General features: G+C 46.7%; 1 protein-coding gene across 1 annotated transcript in view; it reads left to right on the top strand.

Moving 5' to 3' along the window:
* Positions 1-5: 5 nt before the first annotated feature.
* derl2 (derlin 2) overlaps positions 6-22,006 on the top strand; it is a gene marked incomplete at its 5' end in the record, with an annotated part of 33,471 nt that continues 11,470 nt past the window's right edge. Inside the window, 5 exons of the mRNA XM_068028372.1 lie at positions 6-59; positions 14,458-14,523; positions 15,465-15,538; positions 15,772-15,865; positions 17,523-17,718. Coding sequence (XP_067884473.1) covers positions 6-59; positions 14,458-14,523; positions 15,465-15,538; positions 15,772-15,865; positions 17,523-17,718 — 484 coding nt within the window. The remainder of the gene's footprint in view (positions 60-14,457; positions 14,524-15,464; positions 15,539-15,771; positions 15,866-17,522; positions 17,719-22,006) is intronic.

Below are 22,006 nucleotides of genomic sequence, written 5' to 3'. Positions count from 1 at the left end.
TGATCCCCCTGGTAACACGGGCCTACACCACCGCCTGTGTGGTCACCACCGCAGCCGTGGTAGGAGCTGAGTCTGGTTCGGATTATTGAATCTGGCCGCGGGATCAGGGTCCAGGGCTGGGCCTCTCGGCTGCTGGAGGCTGAGAGACGGCTCATTGAAGAGGAATGGGACGGAACAATTAGGGCGGTGACATTGGGAGTGGCCAAGCGGTGAGGGGAAGAGGAGGCGACCACGCGATGTGACGGCAGAGGGGGGGGGGGGCGTCCCTGCTGTGTGACGGCAGAGAGGGGGGGGCGTCCCTGCTGTGTGACGGCAGAGAGGGGGGGGCGTCCCTGCTGTGTGACGGCAGAGAGGGGGGGGGGGCGTCCCTGCTGTGTGACGGCAGAGAGGGGGGGGGGGGCGTCCCTGCTGTGTGACGGCAGAGAGGGGGGGGGGGCGTCCCTGCTGTGTGACGGCAGAGAGGGGGGGGGGGCGTCCCTGCTGTGTGACGGCAGAGAGGGGGGGGGGGCGTCCCTGCTGTGTGACGGCAGAGAGGGGGGGGGGGCGTCCCTGCTGTGTGACGGCAGAGAGGGGGGGGGGCGTCCCTGCTGTGTGACGGCAGAGAGGTCGGGGGGGGCGTCCCTGCTGTGTGACGGCAGAGAGGTCGGGGGGGGCGTCCCTGCTGTGTGACGGCAGAGGGGGGGGGGCGTCCCTGCTGTGTGACGGCAGAGAGGGGGGGGGCGACCCTGCTGTGTGACGGCAGAGAGGGGGGGGGGGGGCGTCCCTGCTGTGTGACGGCAGAGAGGGGGGGGCGCGTCCCTGCTGTGTGACGGCAGAGAGGGGTAGGGGGGGGCGTCCCTGCTGTGTGACGGCAGAGAGGGGTGGGGGGGGGCGTCCCTGCTGTGTGACGGCAGAGGGGGGGGGGGCGTCCCTGCTGTGTGACGGCAGAGAGGGGTGGGGGGGGGCGTCCCTGCTGTGTGACGGCAGAGGGGGGGGGGGCGTCCCTGCTGTGTGACGGCAGAGGGGGGGGGGGCGTCCCTGCTGTGTGACGGCAGAGGGGGGGGGGGGCGTCCCTGCTGTGTGACGGCAGAGAGGGGGGGGGGGCGTCCCTGCTGTGTGACGGCAGAGAGGGGGGGGGGCGTCCCTGCTGTGTGACGGCAGAGAGGGGGGGGGGGGCGTCCCTGCTGTGTGACGGCAGAGAGGGGGGGGGGGCGTCCCTGCTGTGTGACGGCAGAGAGGGGGGGGGGGCGTCCCTGCTGTGTGACGGCAGAGAGGGGGGGGGGGGGCGTCCCTGCTGTGTGACGGCAGAGAGGGGGGGGGGGGCGTCCCTGCTGTGTGACGGCAGAGAGGGGGGGGGGGCGTCCCTGCTGTGTGACGGCAGAGAGGGGGGGGGGGGCGTCCCTGCTGTGTGACGGCAGAGAGGTCGGGGGGGGCGTCCCTGCTGTGTGACGGCAGAGGGGGGGGGGCGTCCTGCTGTGTGACGGCAGAGAGGGGGGGGGCGACCCTGCTGTGTGACGGCAGAGAGGGGGGGGGGGCGTCCCTGCTGTGTGACGGCAGAGAGGGGGGGCGCGTCCCTGCTGTGTGACGGCAGAGAGGGGTAGGGGGGGGCGTCCCTGCTGTGTGACGGCAGAGAGGGGTGGGGGGGGGCGTCCCTGCTGTGTGACGGCAGAGGGGGGGGGGCGTCCCTGCTGTGTGACGGCAGAGAGGGGTGGGGGGGGGCGTCCTGCTGTGTGACGGCAGGGGGGGGGGGGCGTCCCTGCTGTGTGACGGCAGAGGGGGGGGGGGGCGTCCCTGCTGTGTGACGGCAGAGAGGGGGGGGGGGGGCGTCCCTGCTGTGTGACGGCAGAGAGGGGGGGGGCGTCCCTGCTGTGTGACGGCAGAGAGGGGGGGGGGGGCGTCCCTGCTGTGTGACGGCAGAGAGGGGGGGGGGGGCGTCCCTGCTGTGTGACGGCAGAGAGGGGGGGGGGGCGTCCCTGCTGTGTGACGGCAGAGAGGGGGGGGGGCGTCCCTGCTGTGTGACGGCAGAGAGGGGGGGGGCGTCCTGCTGTGTGACGGCAGAGAGGGGGGGGGGGGCGTCCCTGCTGTGTGACGGCAGAGAGGGGGGGGGGGGGGCGTCCCTGCTGTGTGACGGCAGAGAGGTCGGGGGGGGCGTCCTGCTGTGTGACGGCAGAGGGGGGGGGGGGCGTCCCTGCTGTGTGACGGCAGAGAGGGGGGGGGCGACCCTGCTGTGTGACGGCAGAGAGGGGTGGGGGGGGGGGCGCGTCCCTGCTGTGTGACGGCAGAGAGGGGTGGGGGGGGGGGCGTCCTGCTGTGTGACGGCAGGGGGGGGGGGGGGGCGTCCCTGCTGTGTGACGGCAGAGAGGGGGGGGGGTGCGTCCCTGCTGTGTGACGGCAGGGGGGGGGGGGGGCGTCCCTGCTGTGTGACGAGGGGGAGAGCAGGGGTATTCCCACTTCTGGAGGATGTAGACAGGCTGGTGGAATGGCCAGACACATGGAAGATGAAATTTAATGCAGAAATGAGTGCAATGATGCTCCTTGGTCAGAAGAATGAGGAATGTTAAAACAACCTAAATGGTACAATTTAAAGGGGGTGCAAGAACAGAGAGATCTGCGCTGTTTGTGCATAAATCTTTGAAGGTGGCAGGACATGTTGGCAAAGCAGTTACTAAAGCATATGGGATCCTGGACTTACAAACAGGGGCATAGAGTGCAAAAACCTGGAAGTTATTCTAAACCGACATAAAACACTCCTTCAGCCCCTTTTGGAGTATTGTGTCCAATTCTGGGAGATTTGATAGATGTGTTTAAAATCATGAAGGGTTGAGGTAGAGTAAATAAAGAGAAACTTTCTGATGGCTGAAGGGCAGATAACAAAATTTAAGGTGATTGGCAGAAGAACCAGAGGCAACACAAGAAAAAACTTTTTTACAGTCAGTGGTTAGGATTTGGAATATACTGCCTGATAGGAAACACATTCAATCGTGGCTTTCAAAGGAGAATTGGATAAATATCTGAAGGAGAAAAATTGCAGGCTTATGAGGAACGAGTGGGGAGGTGGACTAATTGAATTAACCTTCAAAAGAGCCAACCCAGACTTGATGGGCCAAATGGCCTCCTTTGCTCTACCTTCTCTGTTCTTTTATTTGTCAGTTGTCTTGACTGGTTGTTCAAAATTGACAGTTTTCATAAGTCTAGGGAAGTTTCACATTGACAGTTCTGTAACTACTTTCCTTCCTTTCAGTTCATGGCTTCCTTACCTCTTCTCTTCTGGTTTGGTGCAGTTTCACTTTGAGCCAATTAAGAAAGTATGATAAGAAAATGTTACAGGAAATAGGTTGACACTTCCAGGAAGTAAATACTGCATGTCAAATTTATATGAATAGTCTAGTGGATTTCCCATGGCATTGCATATGGAAAGTCAGGAGCAAGTGTAACTCCCTGCAGTGGGGCTGCAGGAAAAGGGTGTGGCCATGGGCTTGCAGGATTTTATTGACTGGTTAAGTGTGCTGCTGCAGCTGTGACAGATTGGACAAAACAACTGCCCATGGAGGGAATGGATAGAGCAGGTAGAGGTTCTGTACACATGGGAGGGAGTGGGCAGATCAGGTAGAACTACTAGAAGATAAAGAGAGCGAAAGGGAGCTAAATGGAGAGCGCAGAGATCGACACTGTCTGCCAATGTCGAGTGGAGATTTGATGCTTGTTTTCCAACGTACCAGTGCATAACTGATATAAATATTTCCACACTAAAAATAAAAGTGTCTCCAAGTAGCTGCAGCTTCAGATTCTGACAACTTACACATTTCGTAGAAATTCAGCATTTGAATATTTTTTCTTTTAGAGATACAGCACTGAAACAGGCCCTTCGGCCCACCAAGTTTGTGCCGACCGTCCACCACCCATTTATACTAATCCTCCACGAATCCCATATTCCTACCACATCCCCACTTGTCCCTCTATTCCCCTACCACCTACCTATACTCGGGGCAATTTATCATGGCCAATTTACCTATCAACCTGCAAGTCTTTGACGGTGGGAGGAAACTGGAGCGGCCGGCGAAAACCCACACGGTCACAGGCAGTACCCAGAACCGAACCCGGGTCACTGGAGCTGTGAGGCTGCAGTGCGTCACTGCGCCGCCAAATTACATTTGACTTTGTAGAGTCTTTGAATTGACAGAACAGACGGGAGCTCAGTAAGAGCAAGTCAATCTGAACCCTTCTCCCTATATCTTTTTATATTCTCCCTTTTCAAATCCTACAGCCACTTTTGGCAATGCATTTCATATTGCAGTAACCCTGTGTGTGAAAACACCTATTCTCTTTCCATTATTCTACTGATATTCCTCTGGCTGGCCTCCTCTTCTTACCAATGTTCCAACCATCACAAATAATATTGCACCTTTAATTCAGAGTTCCTGGGTGATGAGAAGTAGCTGTGTCCCAGTCTATTATGTCAGTTACTGTGTGGTTGAAACCCGGTGCAGTTGTTGGAATTTGAAAGTGAAACTGGAATCAGGGAATAAGAGCAAAATACTGTGGATGCTGGAACTCTGAAATGAGAGCAGAAAGTGCCGGAAATACTCAACAAGTCTGGCAGCATCTGTGGAGAGAGCAACAGAGTTCACGTTTCAGGTTTGCGACCCTTGATGAAAGGTCTCAGACCTGAAACGTTAACTCTGCTTCGCTCTCCACAGATGCTGCCAGACTTGCTGAGTATTTCTGGCACTTTCTGTTCTCATCACTGGAATAAGGGAGTTGGGTTGACACTCTGGTTGCTGAGGACACTGGAGTTGGGTTATCCAGTGTGGCTAGTCTTGCCCCCACTCCTGGTAAGGACCCATGTTTTAAAAATGCCCAGATGATTCACTGGAGCAGCTGAAATGATCCACCTGGAGAGCAAGCCTCTGGGCATGTGCACATATAATCCCTCTTTATTCCACAATACAGCTTGGGTCTGCCAACCTTACTTCAAAATCTACAGGAAGCAGGCTGAGAGCAGTAGGTGCTGTATAACTGCACACTTGGATTCAGAGGGATTTGTGTAACACTTGCTGCTCATGCTTATCAGTGAATTTTAGACAGCTCCTTCCTAACTTGCCATTACTAGGTCATACCTACTAATGTCATTAATTTCACATTGAATCAGATGGTCATGGATTCAAGCTGTTCTGCAGCAACTTTAAACCATACTGTTAGAGTGCTGCACTGTCGAAGATACCATTTTTCAGATGAAATGTTAAACCAAGATACCATCTGCCCTTTCGGGTGGAATTGAAAGATCCCATGGCACCATTCAAAGAAAAGTTCATTAAAAGGGTTTGTCCCAGCATCCTGGTTGATACTTATCCCTCAACCAATATCCAAAACCAGATTAACTTAGCAGTTTATATAAAATATAGACTACACTTGTTCACACCCTGTTTCCTGTAAGGACTCCATCCCATTCCCCCAGTTTCTCCATCTCCCATGTATCTGTTATAATTCTGTTGCGCTTCTGTCATGTCTTCCTTTTTCCTCAACCGAGGATTTTTCCCCACTGTGGTTGACAGGGGCCTCAACAGTGTCTGACCCATTTCCCACACTTCTCCCTTCACCCCTTCTCCTTCCTCCCAGAACCGTGACAGGGTTCCCCTTGTCCTCACTTTGCACCCCACCAGCCTCCAGATCCAAAGGATCATCCTCTGCCATTTCTGCTTGATGCCACCACCGAACACATCTTCCCTTCCCCTCCCCTGCCAGCATTCCGAAGGGGTCGTTCCCTCCGCAACACCCTGGTCCACTTCTCTATCACTCCCGACACCTCGTCCCCTTCCCACGGCATCTTCCCGTGCAATCACAGGAGATGCCCTTTTACCTCCTGTCTCCTCACTGTCCACAGCCCCAAACACTCCTTCCAGGTGAAGCAGCAATTTACTCATACCTCCTTCAATGTAGTATACTGTATTCGCTGCTCACAATGCTCACCTTTACATTGGGGAGACCAAACACAGATTGGGTGACCGCTTTGCAGAACACCTCTGCTCAGTCCGAAAGCATGATCCCGAGCTTCCGGTTGCTTGCCATTTCAGCACCCTCCCCTGCTCTCATGCCAACATTTCTGTCTTTGGCTTGCTCCAGTGTTCCAATGAACATCAACACAAGCTCGAGGAGCAGCGCTTGATCTTTCCATTAGGCATTCTACAGCCTTGTGGACTCAACCTTGAGTTCAACAATTTTAGAGCATGACCAGCCTTTTTTTATATTTTTCTATTTTATTTTTTAACCATGTGCCTGTTTTTCATGTAGTCAGAGTTGCTCATTATTCTGCCATTAACACTGTCTGAACTAATGCTTTGCCTTTCACCACAAGTATTAACATGCTCTTTGCCTTTGTCCCATGACATCTTTGTTATTTAATCTCTCCTGACCTCTGTCCTATCGCACACCTTCCCCTTTGTTCTCTTCCCCATCAACCCCCCCCCCCCCCCCCCCCCCCCGCTTTCACTTGCTTAAAACTTAACACTTTTCTAACCTTTGCCAGTTCTGATGAAAGGTCACAGACCTGAAACATTAACTCTGCTTCTCTCTGCACAAATGTTGCCTGACCTGCTGAGTATTTCCAGCACTTCTGTTTTTATTTCAGATTTTCAGGATCTGCAGTATTTTGCTTTTATTATAATATAACCATTCATAATTTTGAACACTATCAGATCTCCCCTTAACCCACTCAGCTCTAAGGCGAACAATCCCAGCTTCTTCAGTCTTTCCACATAACTCAAGTCCCTCATCCCTGGTACCATTCCAGTAAATCTCTTTATCACCTCCAAGGCCTTGACAGCTTTTCTAAAATGTGCCCAAAATTGAACACCGTACTCTAGCTGAGGCCTAACCAGTATTTTATAAAGGTTTAGCAAAACTTCCTTGCTTTTGTACTTGAATTCTCCATTAATAAAACCAAGGATCCATATTTTTAACAACCTTCACAACTTGTCCTGCTGCTTTCAAAGATTTGTGTACATACACCCAGGTCTTTCTGTTCCTGCACCCCCTTTAAAATTGTACCATTTATTTTATTTTGCTTCTCCTTATTCTTCCTATAAAAATGTATCACTGCACATTTGAAACCAGACGGACCACCCGGCATTGACCTAGGCACCGGAAACGACAATGGAAAACCCAGCCCTGTCGACCCTGCAAATTCCTCCTCACTAACATCTGGGGGCTTGTGCCAAAGTTGGGAGAGCTGTCCCACAGACTAATCAAGCAACAGCCTGACATAGTCATACTCACGGAATCATACCTTACAATGTCCCAGACACTGCAATCACTATCCCTGGGTATGTCCTGTCCCACCGGCAGGACAGACCCAGCAGATGTGATGGCACAGTGGTATACAGTAGGGAGGGTGTTGCCCTGGGAGTCCTCAACATCGACTCCGGACCCCATGAAGATTCATGGCATCAGGTCAAACATGGGCAAGGTAACCTCCTACTGATTACCACCTACCGCCCTCCCTCAGCTGATGACTCAGTAGCCCACCATGTTGAACACCACTTGGAGGAAGCACTGAGGGTGGCAAGGGCACAAAATGTACTCTGGGTGGGGGACATCAATGTCCATCACCAAGAGTGGCTCGGTAGCACCACTACTGACCGAGCTGGCCGAGTCCTAAAGGACATAGCTGCTAGACTGGGTCTGCGGCAGGTGGTGGGGGAACCAACACGAGGGAAAAACATACTTGACCTTGTCCTCACCAACCTGCCTGCTGCAGATGCTTCTGTCCATGACAGTATTGGTAGGAGTGACCACCGCACAGTCCTTGTGGAGACGAAGTCCTGCCTTCACATTGAGGATACCCTCCATTGTGTTGTGTGGCACTACCACTGTGCTAAATGGGGCAGATTTCGAACAGATCGAGCAATGCAAAACTGGGCATCCATGAGGCGCTGTAGGCCATCAGCAGCAGCAGAATTGTACTCAACCACAATCTGTAACCTCATGGCCCGGCATATTCCCCACTCTACCATTACCATCAAGCCAGGAGACCAACCCTGGTTCAATGAAGAGTGCAGGAGGGCATGCCAGGAGCAGCACCAGGCCTACCTCAAAATGAGGTGTCAACCTGGTGAAGCTACAACACAGGACTATCTGCGTGCCAAACTGCGTAAGCAGCATGCGATAGACAGAGCTAAGCGATCCCATAACCAACGGATCAAATCTAAGCTCTGCAGTCCTGCCACATCCAGCCATGAATGGTGGTGGACAATTAAACAACTAACTGGAGGAGGTGGCTCCACAAATATCCCCATCCTCAATGTTGAGGGAGCCCAGCACACCAGTGCGAAAGCTAAGGCATTTGCAACAATCTTCAGCCAGAAGTGCCGAGTTGATGATCCATCTCGGCCTCCTCCTGAAGTCCCCAGCATCACAGATGCCAGACTTATCCAATTCGATTCACTCCACGTGATATCAAGAAACGACTGAAGGCACTGGATACTGCAAAAGCTATGGGCCCTGACAATATTCTGGCAATAGTACTGAAGACCTGTGCTCCAGAACTTGCCGTGCCCCTCGCCAAGCTGTTCCAGTACAGCTACAACACTGGCATCTACCCTGCAATGTGGAAACTTGCCCAGGTATGTCCTGTACACAAAAAGCAGGACAAATCCAACCCGGCCAATTACCGCTCCATCAGCCCACTCTCAGTCATCAGTAAAGTGATGGAAGGTGTCATCAACAGTGCCATCAAGCAGCACTTGCTGAGCAATAACCTGCTCAGTGAAACTCAGTTTGGGTTCCGCCAGGGCCACTCAGCTTCTGACCTCATTACAGCCTTGGTTCAAACATGAACAAAATAGCTGAACTCGTGAGGTGAGAGTGACTGCCCTTGACATCAAGGCAGCATTTGACCGACTATGGCATCAAGGAGCCCGAGCAAAACTGAGAATGGGAATCAGGGGGAAAACCCTCCGCTGGCTGGAGTCATACCTAGCGCAAAGGAAGATGGTTGTGGTTGTTGGAGGTCAATCATCTGAGCTCCAGGACATCACTGCAGGAGTTCCTCAGGGTAGTGTCCTAGGCCCAACCATCTTCAGCTGCTTCATCAATGACCTTCAATCATAAGGTCAGAGGTGGGGATGTTCGCTGATGATTGCACAATGTTCAGCACCATTCATGACTCCTCAGATACTGAAGCAGTCCGTGTGGAAATGCAGCAAGACCTAGACAATATCCAGGCTTGGGCTGATAAGTGGCAAGTAACATTCGCGCCACACAAGTGCCAGGCAATGACCATCTCCAACAGAGAGAATCTAACCATCTCCCCTTGACATTCAACAGCATTACCATCGCTGAATCCCCACTATCAACATCCTAGGGGTTACCGTTGACCAGAAACTGAACTGGAGCAGCCATATAAATACTGTGGCTACAAGAGCACGTCAGAGGCTAGGAATCCTGAGGCGAGTAACTCACCTCCTGACTCCCCAAAGCCTGTCCACCATCTACAAGGCACAAGTCAGGAGTGTGATGGAATACTCTCCACTTGTCTGGATGGGTGCAGCTCCAACAACACTCAAGAAGCTTGACACCATCCATGACAAAGCAGGCTGCTTGATTGGCACTCCATCTCCAAACATTCACTCCTTCCACCACCAACGCACAGTGGCAGCAGTGTGTACCATCTACAAGATGCACTGCAGCAATGCATCAAGGCTCCTTCGACTGCATCTTCCAAACCCGCGACCTCTACCAACTAGAAGGACAAGGGCAGCCAATACATGGGAACACCACCACCTGCAAGTTCCCCTCCAAGTCATAGACCATCCTAACTTGGAACTGTATCGTCGTTCCTTCACTGTCGCTGGGTCAAAATCCTGAAACTCCCTTCCTAACAGCACTGTGGGTATACCTACCCCAAATGGACTGCAACAGTTCAAGAAGGCAGCTCACCACCACCTTCTCAAGGGCAATTAGGGATGGGCAATAAATGCTGGCCTAGCCAGCGTCGCCCACATCCCATGAATGAATAAAAAAAAACTTCTCTGCGTTAAATTTCATCTGCCATGTGTCTCCCATTTTACCAGTCTGTCTGTCCTGCTGTAGTCTGTTCCTATCCCTCACATTGTTTGTTACATTTGCGAGTTTTGTATTCTCTGTAAACTTTAAAGTTAAGCCCTGAATGCCCAAGTGCAGGTCATTGATATATATCAGAAAGAGCAGCGGTCCCAATACTGACCCCTGGGGAGCACCAGTGTATATTTCCATCCAGTCTGAAAAATAAACATTCACCACTACTCTCTGCTTTCTGTCCCTTAGCTAATTGTGTATCCATGCCACTGTCCCTTTAATTTCATGGGCTTTAATTTTGCTAACAAGTCTGTAATGTACTTTGCCAAACACCTTTTGAAAATCCATATACACATCAACCAGACTACCCTCAGAAACCCTCTCTATTACTTCATCAAAGAACTTGATCAAGTTCGTCCAACATAATTTGCCTTTAACAAATCCTTGCTGACTTTCATTTATCAGTTCATAATTTTCCAAATGCTAATTAATTTTGCCTTAGATTATTGTCTCTAAAAGTTTCTCCACCACTGATTTGACCAGTCTTTAGTTACTGAGTTTAATCACTCTTTCCTTTTTTAAACATTTGCAATGCTCCAGTCCTCTGGTACCATCCACATATCAAAGGAGATTGGAAGATTGTAGCTCGACCCTCAGTAACCTATGATGTATCTCATCTGGACCTGGTGACAATTTTTTAATTGTCTCCTCTGTATTTTATCTAATATTGCTACTGCCTGCTCCTTTACTGTTAGATTGGCAGCATCCTCTTTAGTGAAGACAGATGCAAAGTAGTCTGTTAGTACCTCAGCCATGCTGTCTGCCTCCAGGAAAATCTCCTTTTTGCTCGCTAATCGGTCCCATCCTTCCTTTGACTACCATTTTACTATTTATGTGTTTATAAAAGACTTTTGGGTTCCCTTTTATGTTAGCCATTCATCTATTTTCACGCTCTCTCTTTGTCCTTCTTATTCAGTTTTTTTTTAGAACTCCTTTAAGTGCCTCGGACTCACAATTGACAGATACTATGTGCGCATGCACTTTAATTTTACACGCTAACCTCTTATGTGGGACTTTGTCAAAAGCCTTCTGAAAGTCCAAATAAACTGGCTCCCCCTCATCAACTCTACTAGTTACATCCTCCAAGAATTCTAGTAGATTTGTCGAGCATGGTTTCCCTTTCATAAATCCATGCTGACTCTGTCCGATTCTACCACTGTTCTCTAAGTGCTCTGCTATAAAATCTTTGATAATGGACTGTAGAATTTTCCTCACTACTGATGTCAGGCTGACTGGTCTATAATTCCCTGCTTTCTCTCTACCTCCCTTTTTAAATAGTGGGGTTACATTAGCTACCCTCCAATCTGTAGGAACTGTTCCAGAGTCTATAGAATCTTGGAAGATGACCACCAATGCATCCACTATTTCTAGGGCCACTTCCTTAAGTACTCTGGGATGTAGCTAATCAGGCCCTGGGGATTTATCGGCCTTCAAACCGAATTTCCCCAACACCATTTCTCTACGAATACTGATTTCCTTCAGTTCCTCCCTCTCACTAAACCCTGTGTTCCGCAACATCTCTGGTATGATATTTGCATCCTCCTTTGTGAAGACAGAACCAAAGTATGCATTTAGTTGGTCAGCCATTTCTTTGTTCCCCATAATAAAGTCCCCTGTTTCTGACTGTAAAGGACCTACATTTGCCTTCACCAATCTTTCTGTCTTCACATAGCTATCGAAACTTTTAGAGTCAGTTTTTATGTTCTCTGTAAGCTTACTCTCCTACTCTATTTTCCTCCTCTTAATCAATCCCTTGGTCCTACTTTGCTGAATTCTAAACTGCTCCCAATCCTCAGGTCTGTTGACTTATGGCTGACCAACTAAATGCATACTTTGGTTTTGTCTTCACAAAGGAGGACACAAATATGATACCAGAAATGTTGGGGAACACAGGGTTTAGTGAGAGGGAGGAACTGAAGGAAATCAGTATTCGTAGAGAAATGGTGTTGGGGAAATTGATGGGATTCAAGGCTGATAAATCCCCAGGGCCTGATAATCTGCATCCCAGAGTACTTAAGGAAGTGGCCCTAGAAATAGTGGATGCATTGGTGGTCATCTTTCAAGATTCTATAGACTCTGGAACAGTTCCTACAGATTAGAGGGTAGCTAATGTAACTCCATGATTTAAAAAGGGAAGTAGAGAGAAAACAGGAAATTATAGACCAGTCAGCCTGACGCCGGTAGTGGGGAAAATTCTAGCATTCATTATCAAAGATTTTATAGCAGAGCACTTAGAGAACAGTGGTAGAATCGGGCAGAGTCAGCATGGATTTATGAAAGGGAAATCATGCTTGACAAATCTACTAGAATTCTTTGAGCTTGTAACTAGTAGAGTTGATGAGGGGGAGCCAGTGAATGTGGTTTATTTGTACTTTCAGAAGGCTTTCGACAAAGTCCCACATAAGAGATTAGCATGTAAAATTAAAGCGCATGGGATTGGGGGTAGTGTATTGCGATGGATAGAAATTGGTCGGCAGACTGGAAACAAAGAGTAGGAATAAACGGGTCTTTTTCCGAATAGCAGGCAGTGACTAGTGGGGTACCGCAGGGATCGGTGCTAGGACCCCAGCTATTCACAATATATGTTAATGATTTAGATGAGGGAACTAAATGTATCTCCAAATTTTCAGATGACACAAAACTGGGTGGGAGGGTGAGTTGTGGGGAGGATACAGAGAGGCTTCAGGGTGATTTGGACAAGTTAAGTGAGTGGGCTAATGCATGGCAGATGCAGTATAATGTGGATAAATGTGAGGTTATACACTTTGGTGGTTAAAAACAGGAAGGCAGATTATTATCTGAATGGCTATAAACTGAGAGAGGGGAATATGCAACGAGACCTGGGTGTTCTCGTACACCAGTCGCTGAAGAACAGGCGGAAAAATGGGCAAATGGTATGTTGGCCTTCATAGCGAGAGGATTCGAGTACAGGAGCAGGGATGTCTTGCTGCAATTATACAGGGCCTTGGTGAGACCACACCTGGAATATTGTGTGCAGTTTTGGTCTCCTTATCTGAGGAAGGATGTTCTTGCTATAGAGGGAGTGCAGCAAAGGTTTAGCAGACTGATCTCCTGGGATGGTGGGACTGACGTGTGAGGAGAGATTGAGTCGGTTAGGATTATATTCGCTGGAGTTCAGAAGAGTGAGGGAGATCTCATAGAAACCTATAAAATTCTAACAGGACTTGACAGGGTAGATGCAGGAAGGATGTTCCTGATGGTGGGGGAGTCCAGAACCAGGGGTCATAGTCTAAGGCTAAGGGGTAAACCTTTCAGGACTGAGATGAGGAGAAATTTCTTCACCCAAAGAGTGGTGAGCCTGTGGAATTCGCTACCACAGAAAGCAGTTGAGGCCAAAACATTGTATGTTTTCAAGAAGGAATTGGATATAGCTCTTGGGGCGAAAGGAATCAAAGGATATGAATGGAAAGCGGGAACAGGTTACTGAGTTGGACGATCAGCCATGATCATAATGAATGGTGGAGCAGGCTCGAAGGGCCGAATGGCCTACTCCTATTTTCTATGTGAGGGTCCTTGAGAAGTTGCAGAGGAGATTTACCTGAATGGTTTTAGGGATGAGGATTTTAGTTACAAGGTTAGGTTGGAAAAGCTGGGGTTGTTCTCCTTGGAGGAAATGAGATTGAGGAGAGAGTTGATCGAGATTATGACAGGTTTCGATCAGGTAGACAAAGAAAAGCTGTTCCCATTAGCTGATGGTACAAGGACTAGGGAGCACAGATTGGGCAAAAGGTGCACAGGGGATGTAAGGAAGAACTTTTCCTCACGCACCAAGTGGTAAAGATTTGGAACTCACTATCTATGAGGGTGGTGGAAGCATGGCCTGGATGGTCAGAATGGCCTCCTTCTATGCTTTAATGACTCTATGACGCTGTCATTGGTTCCCACATGGACCACATCTGTTTCCCTCCCTCAAAATATTTTGCAGCCTCTCAGTGATGTCCTTTTACCCTGGCACCAGGGAAGCGACAAATCATGTTGGTGGTTGCAAAAACGACTGACTGTCCTCCTGACTATGGAATCCCCTATGACCATTGCATTTCTACACCTTGCTCTGTACCCCTGTGGAATCATTTGTCCCACATTTCATGGACATGCTCTAGGCTCCCCCAAGGTGTCTTCACCTTCACTAATATTCAGTGCTGAAAACCAGTATGATGTATCTCATTACTGTTTATGAGAATTTGCCACATTTCCCTACATTACAACAGTAGTAGCACTTCAAAAGTATTTAATCGGCTGTAAATTGCTTTAGGACAGTTTGAGGATATGAAAGGTGCTGTGTTAATGCAAATTTATCTTTTGTTTATTTATGAAAATTAAGAGATGTATTTATTTTATTTCTTTCAGCAATTAGAAATAATCACACCATTCCAGCTGTACTTCAATCCAGAGTTAATATTTAAACATTATCAAGTAAGTGCTGTGTTTATTACCCTAATGCATTACACCACATGGGCAGTATATACTCGCCTTTATTATTGTTTCCAGTGCAGCAACAACTATTCCCATTATGTACCAATGTGTTCAAAACTGTTCATCTGAACATTTATCTATTGGGCAGACTGTTCTGTGTTTGAGCAGAGTAGTTGCTTTGTCTTCTGATAATATCAGAAAATGCTGGAATTGTGTAGGCTCTGGTAGTTTTGTGGATTATAAGATAAACAGTCGGAATCTAAAATTACTATGTTCATGCAAGTTGATTTTTATCGATTGCTGTGGTGTCTTTAGTAAGTTATTTGATGATTTCCCACACCCACTCCCACTACTTTTTCTGTATTCCCTGTGCTGTACATCATTCCCTGCTCCCAGATCCTCCTCAACGCTCTTGCATAGTTAGCCACGAGTAAGGTCTCACAGGTTTCCCAACCTCCAGTCAGCTGCTGCCTCAGGCATCATAGTGAAGATCAGGAACTCAGTTCCTCGAGATAACTGATGTGAACCGAATGATCACACACCTGCTGCATGATGTCCTTCACAAGGCGTCCTTGGCATGTTTGCTTTCTCACATCACTTTATCACTTTCCGCAGACAGGTGTTGGGGGCACCTTTGTTCTCCCTAGCAACCTGTTGCTTTATCTGCCCCCTCCATGCCCTCCGAAGTTCACTCCTTGTTTGGTGATGTTACCAGGATCCTGACTGGCATTACCAGGATACCTTCACATGTTCCACTTTCCTCCTTTCTCCATGAACTAAATAATCCTATTTAAATATACTTAATAGAGAGAACACCTGTCAGTGCTGTGACTCAGTTGAGCGCTGAAGAGAAGAGCGAGGAGCTTAAAAAAAAATCTCCTTTACATGTGTCAACTGTATTTCCAGTTTGTAACATTAACCCATGTTTTCTTTTCTTGTAGGTTTGGAGATTAATTACAAATTTCCTGTTTTTTGGTACAGTGGGATTTAATTTTTTGTTTAATATGATATTCCTGTATCCTTTTGCTAGCTGTTGAAGTTGCACATAAAAATTTCAGAAAACATTTTTGGATCAGAATCGGTCCGTCCGATTTTGCTAATGACTGAAAAGGTGTCTGTTTGCAAATTGCATTTGCAACAGAGAAAGAAAGCGGGTTTAAGGGCAGTGTTTACTCCCTCCAGAGCCATTTTCTGTTTGCCATATTTTTGTTTTGATACACCTTGCCTTTTCTTAACTATTAACTGCAGATATCGATATTGTCGGATGCTCGAAGAAGGATCGTTCAGGGGTCGAACTGCAGATTTTGTCTTTATGTTTCTCTTTGGTGGATTTTTAATGACCGTATCCTTCAGCCTTTATATTTTTTATAATTATATATTAAACTGCTTTAGGGGCTCAGTAAATGAACTGAATGTATTGAATGTATGTTTGGAGAAATGGTAAAGTTTGAAAATGCAGGAGTTCTATTACTGTTATACTTTGGATAGAATTAATGACTTGTAGGTTTTCACAAAATGATCAAGTTTTATGTCAGTTATATTCCCTTTGCTCCCATTGCCTTTCTGAAGCTGTTGATGTTCTGCATGGATCTGGTTTCACAGCTATCCTCTGATACCTCATTCATATGGCTCTAGTCAAGCTATTCTAATGACTGAGGCTGATTTTATTCTCACTGATATCCTCAACACTTTTCAGCACAGGTCACTGGATTCCACCCTCACTCCCCTGCCCCTGCCAGCCTAATTATAGCTAATATAACCACACCTTGAGTATTGAGTACAGTTTTGGTCTCCTTACCTAAGGAAGGAAGGATATACTTGCCATAGAGGGAGTGCAATGAAGGTTCACCAGACTAATTCCTGGGATGGTGGGATTGTCCTATGAGGAGAGATTGAGGAAACTGGGCCTGTGTTCTCTAGAGTTTAGAAGAATGAGAGGTAATCTCATTGAAGCATACAGCATTTTTACAGGGCTCGACAGGGTGGATGCAGGAAGGATATTTCCTCTGGCATGGGGTCTAGAAACAGGGACACAGTCTCAGAACAAGGAGTAGGCCATTTAGGACTGAGATGAGGAGGAATTTCTTCACTCAGAGGTTGATGAATCATTGAAATTTTCAAGACAGAGAATGATAGATTTCTAGATATTAAAGGCACCAAAGGATATGGGAATAGTTCAGGAAAATGACATTGAAGTAGAAGATCAGCCATGATCTAGTTGAATCGTGGAGCAGGCTCAAGGGACCAAATGGTCTTCTCTTGCTCCAATTTCCTATGTTCCCACTGGCTCCTGTTGAATGTAGGCTAATATTGCGCAGACCTTGAATCACACTAGGGACCTTCAGGCTTGTATGAAGCAACTGTTCACTAGCCTTAGCAACTGAACCATTGGGTAAATCATGGCTCTGGTTTGATATGCTGTCACTTTTAAACAATTATTGTCCTTACGATATGTATCTGGAGCTTTATTATGGTCTGTGTAGCTTTGTTAGCATCCTAGAAGCAGCTATAGGTAGAACAGTAAGAGACAGATTGGTCTGAAACTGGTTCTGAAAGCATACCTTTAATCTTACCAAACTTCAGTCCACCGTTGCTTGCAACACTGAGTGATGGATATGTCTTATGTCATTTGTTTTAATGCTTAAAAGATCCCAGTTAGAATGCTCCTTCAGTTGAAGTTGCTTCATTGAGCAATTCGACCTAGTGCAAAAAAGAACAACACTTGAACATGTAGAGGGGTCACAAACAAATGAAGTGTTAAGGGGAGCACAATAAATTATTGAACCTAAGCAGTAGCTTTATGTGCACAGGTGTAGGCAGTGGTACCTTACATAAAGCTCCCCCCCAAATCCCCCTTCCACCATGCCCCCTCACCCTACACCCTGACCCCCACGCCTGCTCACTCTTGGCCCGCCCCATCTCGCTTTGTTCTACACAGGACAGAATTCTGACAATCCTGTTGTAAGTGTCAGCGATTACTCTCCTTAACTTTGTGCCAGATCTTTGGCTTGTTTGTCAATCTGGTGTTCCTGGGTCAGGCCTTTACTATAATGCTAGTATACATATGGAGCAGGAGAAATCCGTATGTCAGGATGAACTTTTTTGGGCTCCTTAATTTTCAGGCTCCCTTCCTGCCCTGGGTACTAATGGGCTTTTCATTGTTGCTTGGCAATTCGATCATCGTGGATTTACTTGGTAAGGAAACAATGTCATTTAAAGCAACAACACTGAGCAGTGTATGAGCAGTATTCTCTGTATGTGAATGTTGTATCATCTGATTATTTTGCAGTCATTTGAGGAGGAAAATAGAGAAATTTTGTGCCATGTTTACACCAGCTGGTTTTCTCCATCCAAATATGATGCTAGTGGGTGACTAGATGACATAAATTTCAGATCATCACCAAAAGTACAAGGGAAATGAAATGCAGTAGTTTGTTAGGATGTGGAATGCCTGAGCGGAAACAATGGTGGGAATGGAATCCATATCAAAGGGAAATGGATTCATATGTGCAAATGAAAGATGTGAGAGGATGGGGGAATGGGACTAGGACCAAGTAGAGAGCTCTATCAGAGAGCCGACATCAGCACGATGGACAGGATGGCCTTGTCATGTGCTGTGAAAAAAAAAACTGTTATTTTAAAAATATATCTGTGGGAGTACCATGGTCCTTATATCAATACAGCCAGAGGGAAACTGCAAACTGGGAAAAGGCTCCATCCAGCATTTGCTTCTCTGTCAGGTGGGAACTGTCAGTCAACACCAGCATCAGACAAACTGTCTGAAAGCCCTACTGCATTGCCCTCTCGTCCAGTGAGTCAGCAAACCTAAATGAGCAGCAGCCATCAAAAGCAGCTGTTTCCAACCCCTGGGTAAACTTTGCATCAGACACTCCTTTCAGTGGACTAACTGGGCTGAGGAGACTCACCCGTACTTGAAATGATGTCAGCATCTGATACTGAAAATGTGCATTGCCTTCACCCACAAGCAGTAATCAATGAAGGTGCTCACAGTTTTGGCTGCACGGAAAAATTAATGCTAGGTACTTTTATGATTTGAAATGGCATGTCTCCAATCTGTCTTAGCATTATGAAGTCTTTCTTTGAATTGCTTACCCGACTTTTCAATAAAATAAAGCCCTCATACACTGTCTCTGCACAGACAAGAGATTCCTCATCTTCTGCATTTCTTTTTCATAAGTTCTGTCAGTTAATCACAACTGTACACTCCAGCACAGCCAGTTCAAAGCTGCAGGTTGTATACTGCTGTAATTATACTTTGATTTGTATGTGGAGTTGAACAAATAAGGAAGAACTTTAGTTTGTTGAGTGTAAATACTGTGTTCCTCATCCTTTGAATGTGTTTCAGCCTTGCATGCAAAACTCCCACACTTATTCCTATTTGGTTGTATTTCTAGGAACGTCTAGCCTGAATCTTAATCATGTTCCTTAAATAATTTTTTGTTTCCGGTTTATTTGGGCTGGTTGCCTTTTTATCTCATTGATTTTTATTTTCCATTAACTTTTATCTTTGACTGATACCCTTCCTTTTCAGTTTATATTGTACCTAAATATGTTCTGGTCATGGTTTCCTAGTTGTTCCCCTTCCCCTACATGACCTACTTGCCCCCCTTCTTTTCCTGGAACTAGGTCAAGCACAACTCTTTCCTTCTTGGACGAAAATACATACTATTGTAGAAAGCAGTTCTGCAAAGAATTGGACAAGCTACTCCTACTATAGTATTCCCCCGGTCTACGTTTAGATAATTAAATTCATTCATTATTATCACCGTGTTGCATCTTCCCTTTTCTGTAATGTTGACATATCCCTTCCTCTATCTCCTTTCCACCGTTCAGCCATCTGTCATGTACTCCCAATAGTTCAGAATTCCTAACAAGACAGAATCAGCTGTTGTCCCATGTATCATTACTCTGTTTTAGTGCTGTAATGGAATCATTGTTTAACACTGCTACCAGTGCTCCTTTGTCTCACAGCATTATTGCTTCTGAATTACATCCTGCTCCCGTGCTTCCCATTGTTTAGAAGTTACAGTAACATGCAAAACTAGAGTTTGATGGCTGTCCAATCTTTCTTTGGGTAGGCTATTAACCCTCTGCACATTGTTCACTGTCTGCTGCCTTTAGTGTTGTCAGAAGATACTATATTCCTGGGAGTTAACCATTAGTAAGCTGAATAGAAACTCCAAGAAATATCATAACACGAATGAAAATCCCTTTCAGGCAAAAGCCCCAGATATTGCAGCGTTCTGCTATTTTGCTTTTGTTTCTGTTTTGTCAGTTCATTTTCCCTTCCACCATATCATTAGTTACTCTCCCAGCTAGGAAAGTGATCCCAGTCTTGTACAGGTCCATCCTGTACAGGCCACTCCTGCCCTGTCCAAATTCTCAGTACTGTTTCCATTATCAGGAATCCAAACCCTTCCCTCCTGCACCATCTCTCCAGCCATGTATTTAACTCTCTATTCCCATACTGACTTGCACACAATCCCTCCAGGTCTTACTCTTTGATCTCTGTTTTAACTGCTGAAATTTTGTTCGCAGGATCTCAATTTCTTCCTCCTTTAAATCCTTTTGTACATGATCGCTGTCACTCCTTAGCCTAAGGATTTGAGAAAATCGTTGCTTTTCCCAAAAGACTTTTAAAACAAGCTGGAAACTGAATTCTCAAAGCTTAATTTCAAGAAAGCCTCACATTTAAATGAACAACTGCTCCTTTGAAGTCATCCAAACCTCTGCTCCCGCACCCTACTTCATGCAACTTAACTATGTTGGTTGTCAGTTAAGCAACGCCTCAATTTTACAATCATCCTTGTTTTCAAATCCCTCCATAGCCTTGCTCTTCCCTATCTCTCTAATCTCCTCCAGCCCCACAAATCTTCAAGATATCTGTGCTCTGCCAATTTTGGTATCCTGAGGATCGCTGATTTTAATTGCTACACCATTGGTAGCCATGCCTTCAGCTGCCTTATCCCCAAGCTCCAGAATTCCCTTCCCAAACCTTCTCGCCTATCTATATCTCTTTCTTTCTTAAGACACTCCTTAAAAATTACCACTTTGACCAAGTTTTTGGTCATCTGTCTTGATATTCTTTACATGGCTCTGTATCATATTTTGCTTTATAATGCCCCTGTGAAGCGCCTTACGACATTTTATTATGCTAAACGCGCTATATAAATACCAGTTGTTGTTTCTGTAATAAGCTGCTCCCTTAAACAACGAGTGTTAGCTCAGCTCAATCAACAGCACTCTCGCTTCTGAATATAAAGGTCATAAGTTCAAGCCTAACTCCAAGCATTGAACAAGTAATCCAGACTGACACTTCAGTGCAGTGCTGAGGGAGTGCTGCACTGTTGGGAGTTGCTACCTTTCAAATGAGCTGTTAAACCAATGCTCTGTCTGCATGCAGTAAAATGTAAATAATCCATTGGCAGTATTGGAAGAAGAGCAGGGTAGATCACCCATTGTCCTGACTAACATCTGTCCTAAAAATAAATTATCTTATTTCCTGTTTGTACTGCTGCATTTTCCTATATTACAGCAGTGACTGCACTTCATAAAGTAATTCAACAGCTGTGAAGCATTTGGAACATCCAGAGGACATGAAAGGTGCTATATAAATGCAATTCATTCTTTCTGCAGTTCTGTGATTGTAGCACTTGTGGATTCTTCAAAAGTTAGAAAGCAAAATAGAAGACTTTATCATGAATGGATTTCTTAGTTGAAACGCTGAAAATTCCATTTTAAAATATGTTCTGAGCCAAGGTTCACTATGCGTACATTAAATTGGAAATCCAACTTCTAGTGTTTCATAATGTGATACTTGTTTCTAGATATTTGTATGTTAGAAAATTAAATAATGCACTAAACATTTTCACAGCAAGATGTTTGACAGGAACTAGCTGACAATGTGAAACATATGAATTAGGAGCAGAAGTAGGCCATTCGACCCCTCATGGCTGATCTGATTGTGTCTCGAATTCCACGCTCCCATCTATCCCCGATTAACCTTTCATTCCCTTGCCTAACAAGAATCTATCTACCCTCCTTAAAATTATTCAATGACCCCGCCTCCAACACCTTCTGAGGCAGATTGTTCCAAAGTCGCATAACCCTCAGAGAACAAATTTCTCCTCATCTCTGTCCTGAATGGGCGACCCTAATTTTAAAACCGTGCCCCCTATTTCTGGAATCACCCACAAGAGGAAACATCCTTTCCACATCCACTTTGTCAAGACCGTTCAGGATCTTATAAACTTCAATCAAGTCTCCCCTCACTCTTCTAAACTCCAGTGAAAACAAGCCCGGTCTGTTCAACCTTTCATCATAAGACAGCCCACTCATTCCAGGTATCAGTCTAGTAAACCTCTCTGAACCACCTCCAATGCATTCACATCCTTAAATAAGGAGACCAAAACTGCACACAGTATTCGAGATGTGGTCTCACCAATGCCCTGTATAACTGAAG

The sequence above is a fragment of the Heterodontus francisci genome, unplaced genomic scaffold (assembly GCF_036365525.1).
Source record: "Heterodontus francisci isolate sHetFra1 unplaced genomic scaffold, sHetFra1.hap1 HAP1_SCAFFOLD_1812, whole genome shotgun sequence".
Taxonomy (NCBI): domain Eukaryota; kingdom Metazoa; phylum Chordata; class Chondrichthyes; order Heterodontiformes; family Heterodontidae; genus Heterodontus; species Heterodontus francisci.
This window is presented reverse-complemented; position numbering and strand designations above follow the sequence as displayed.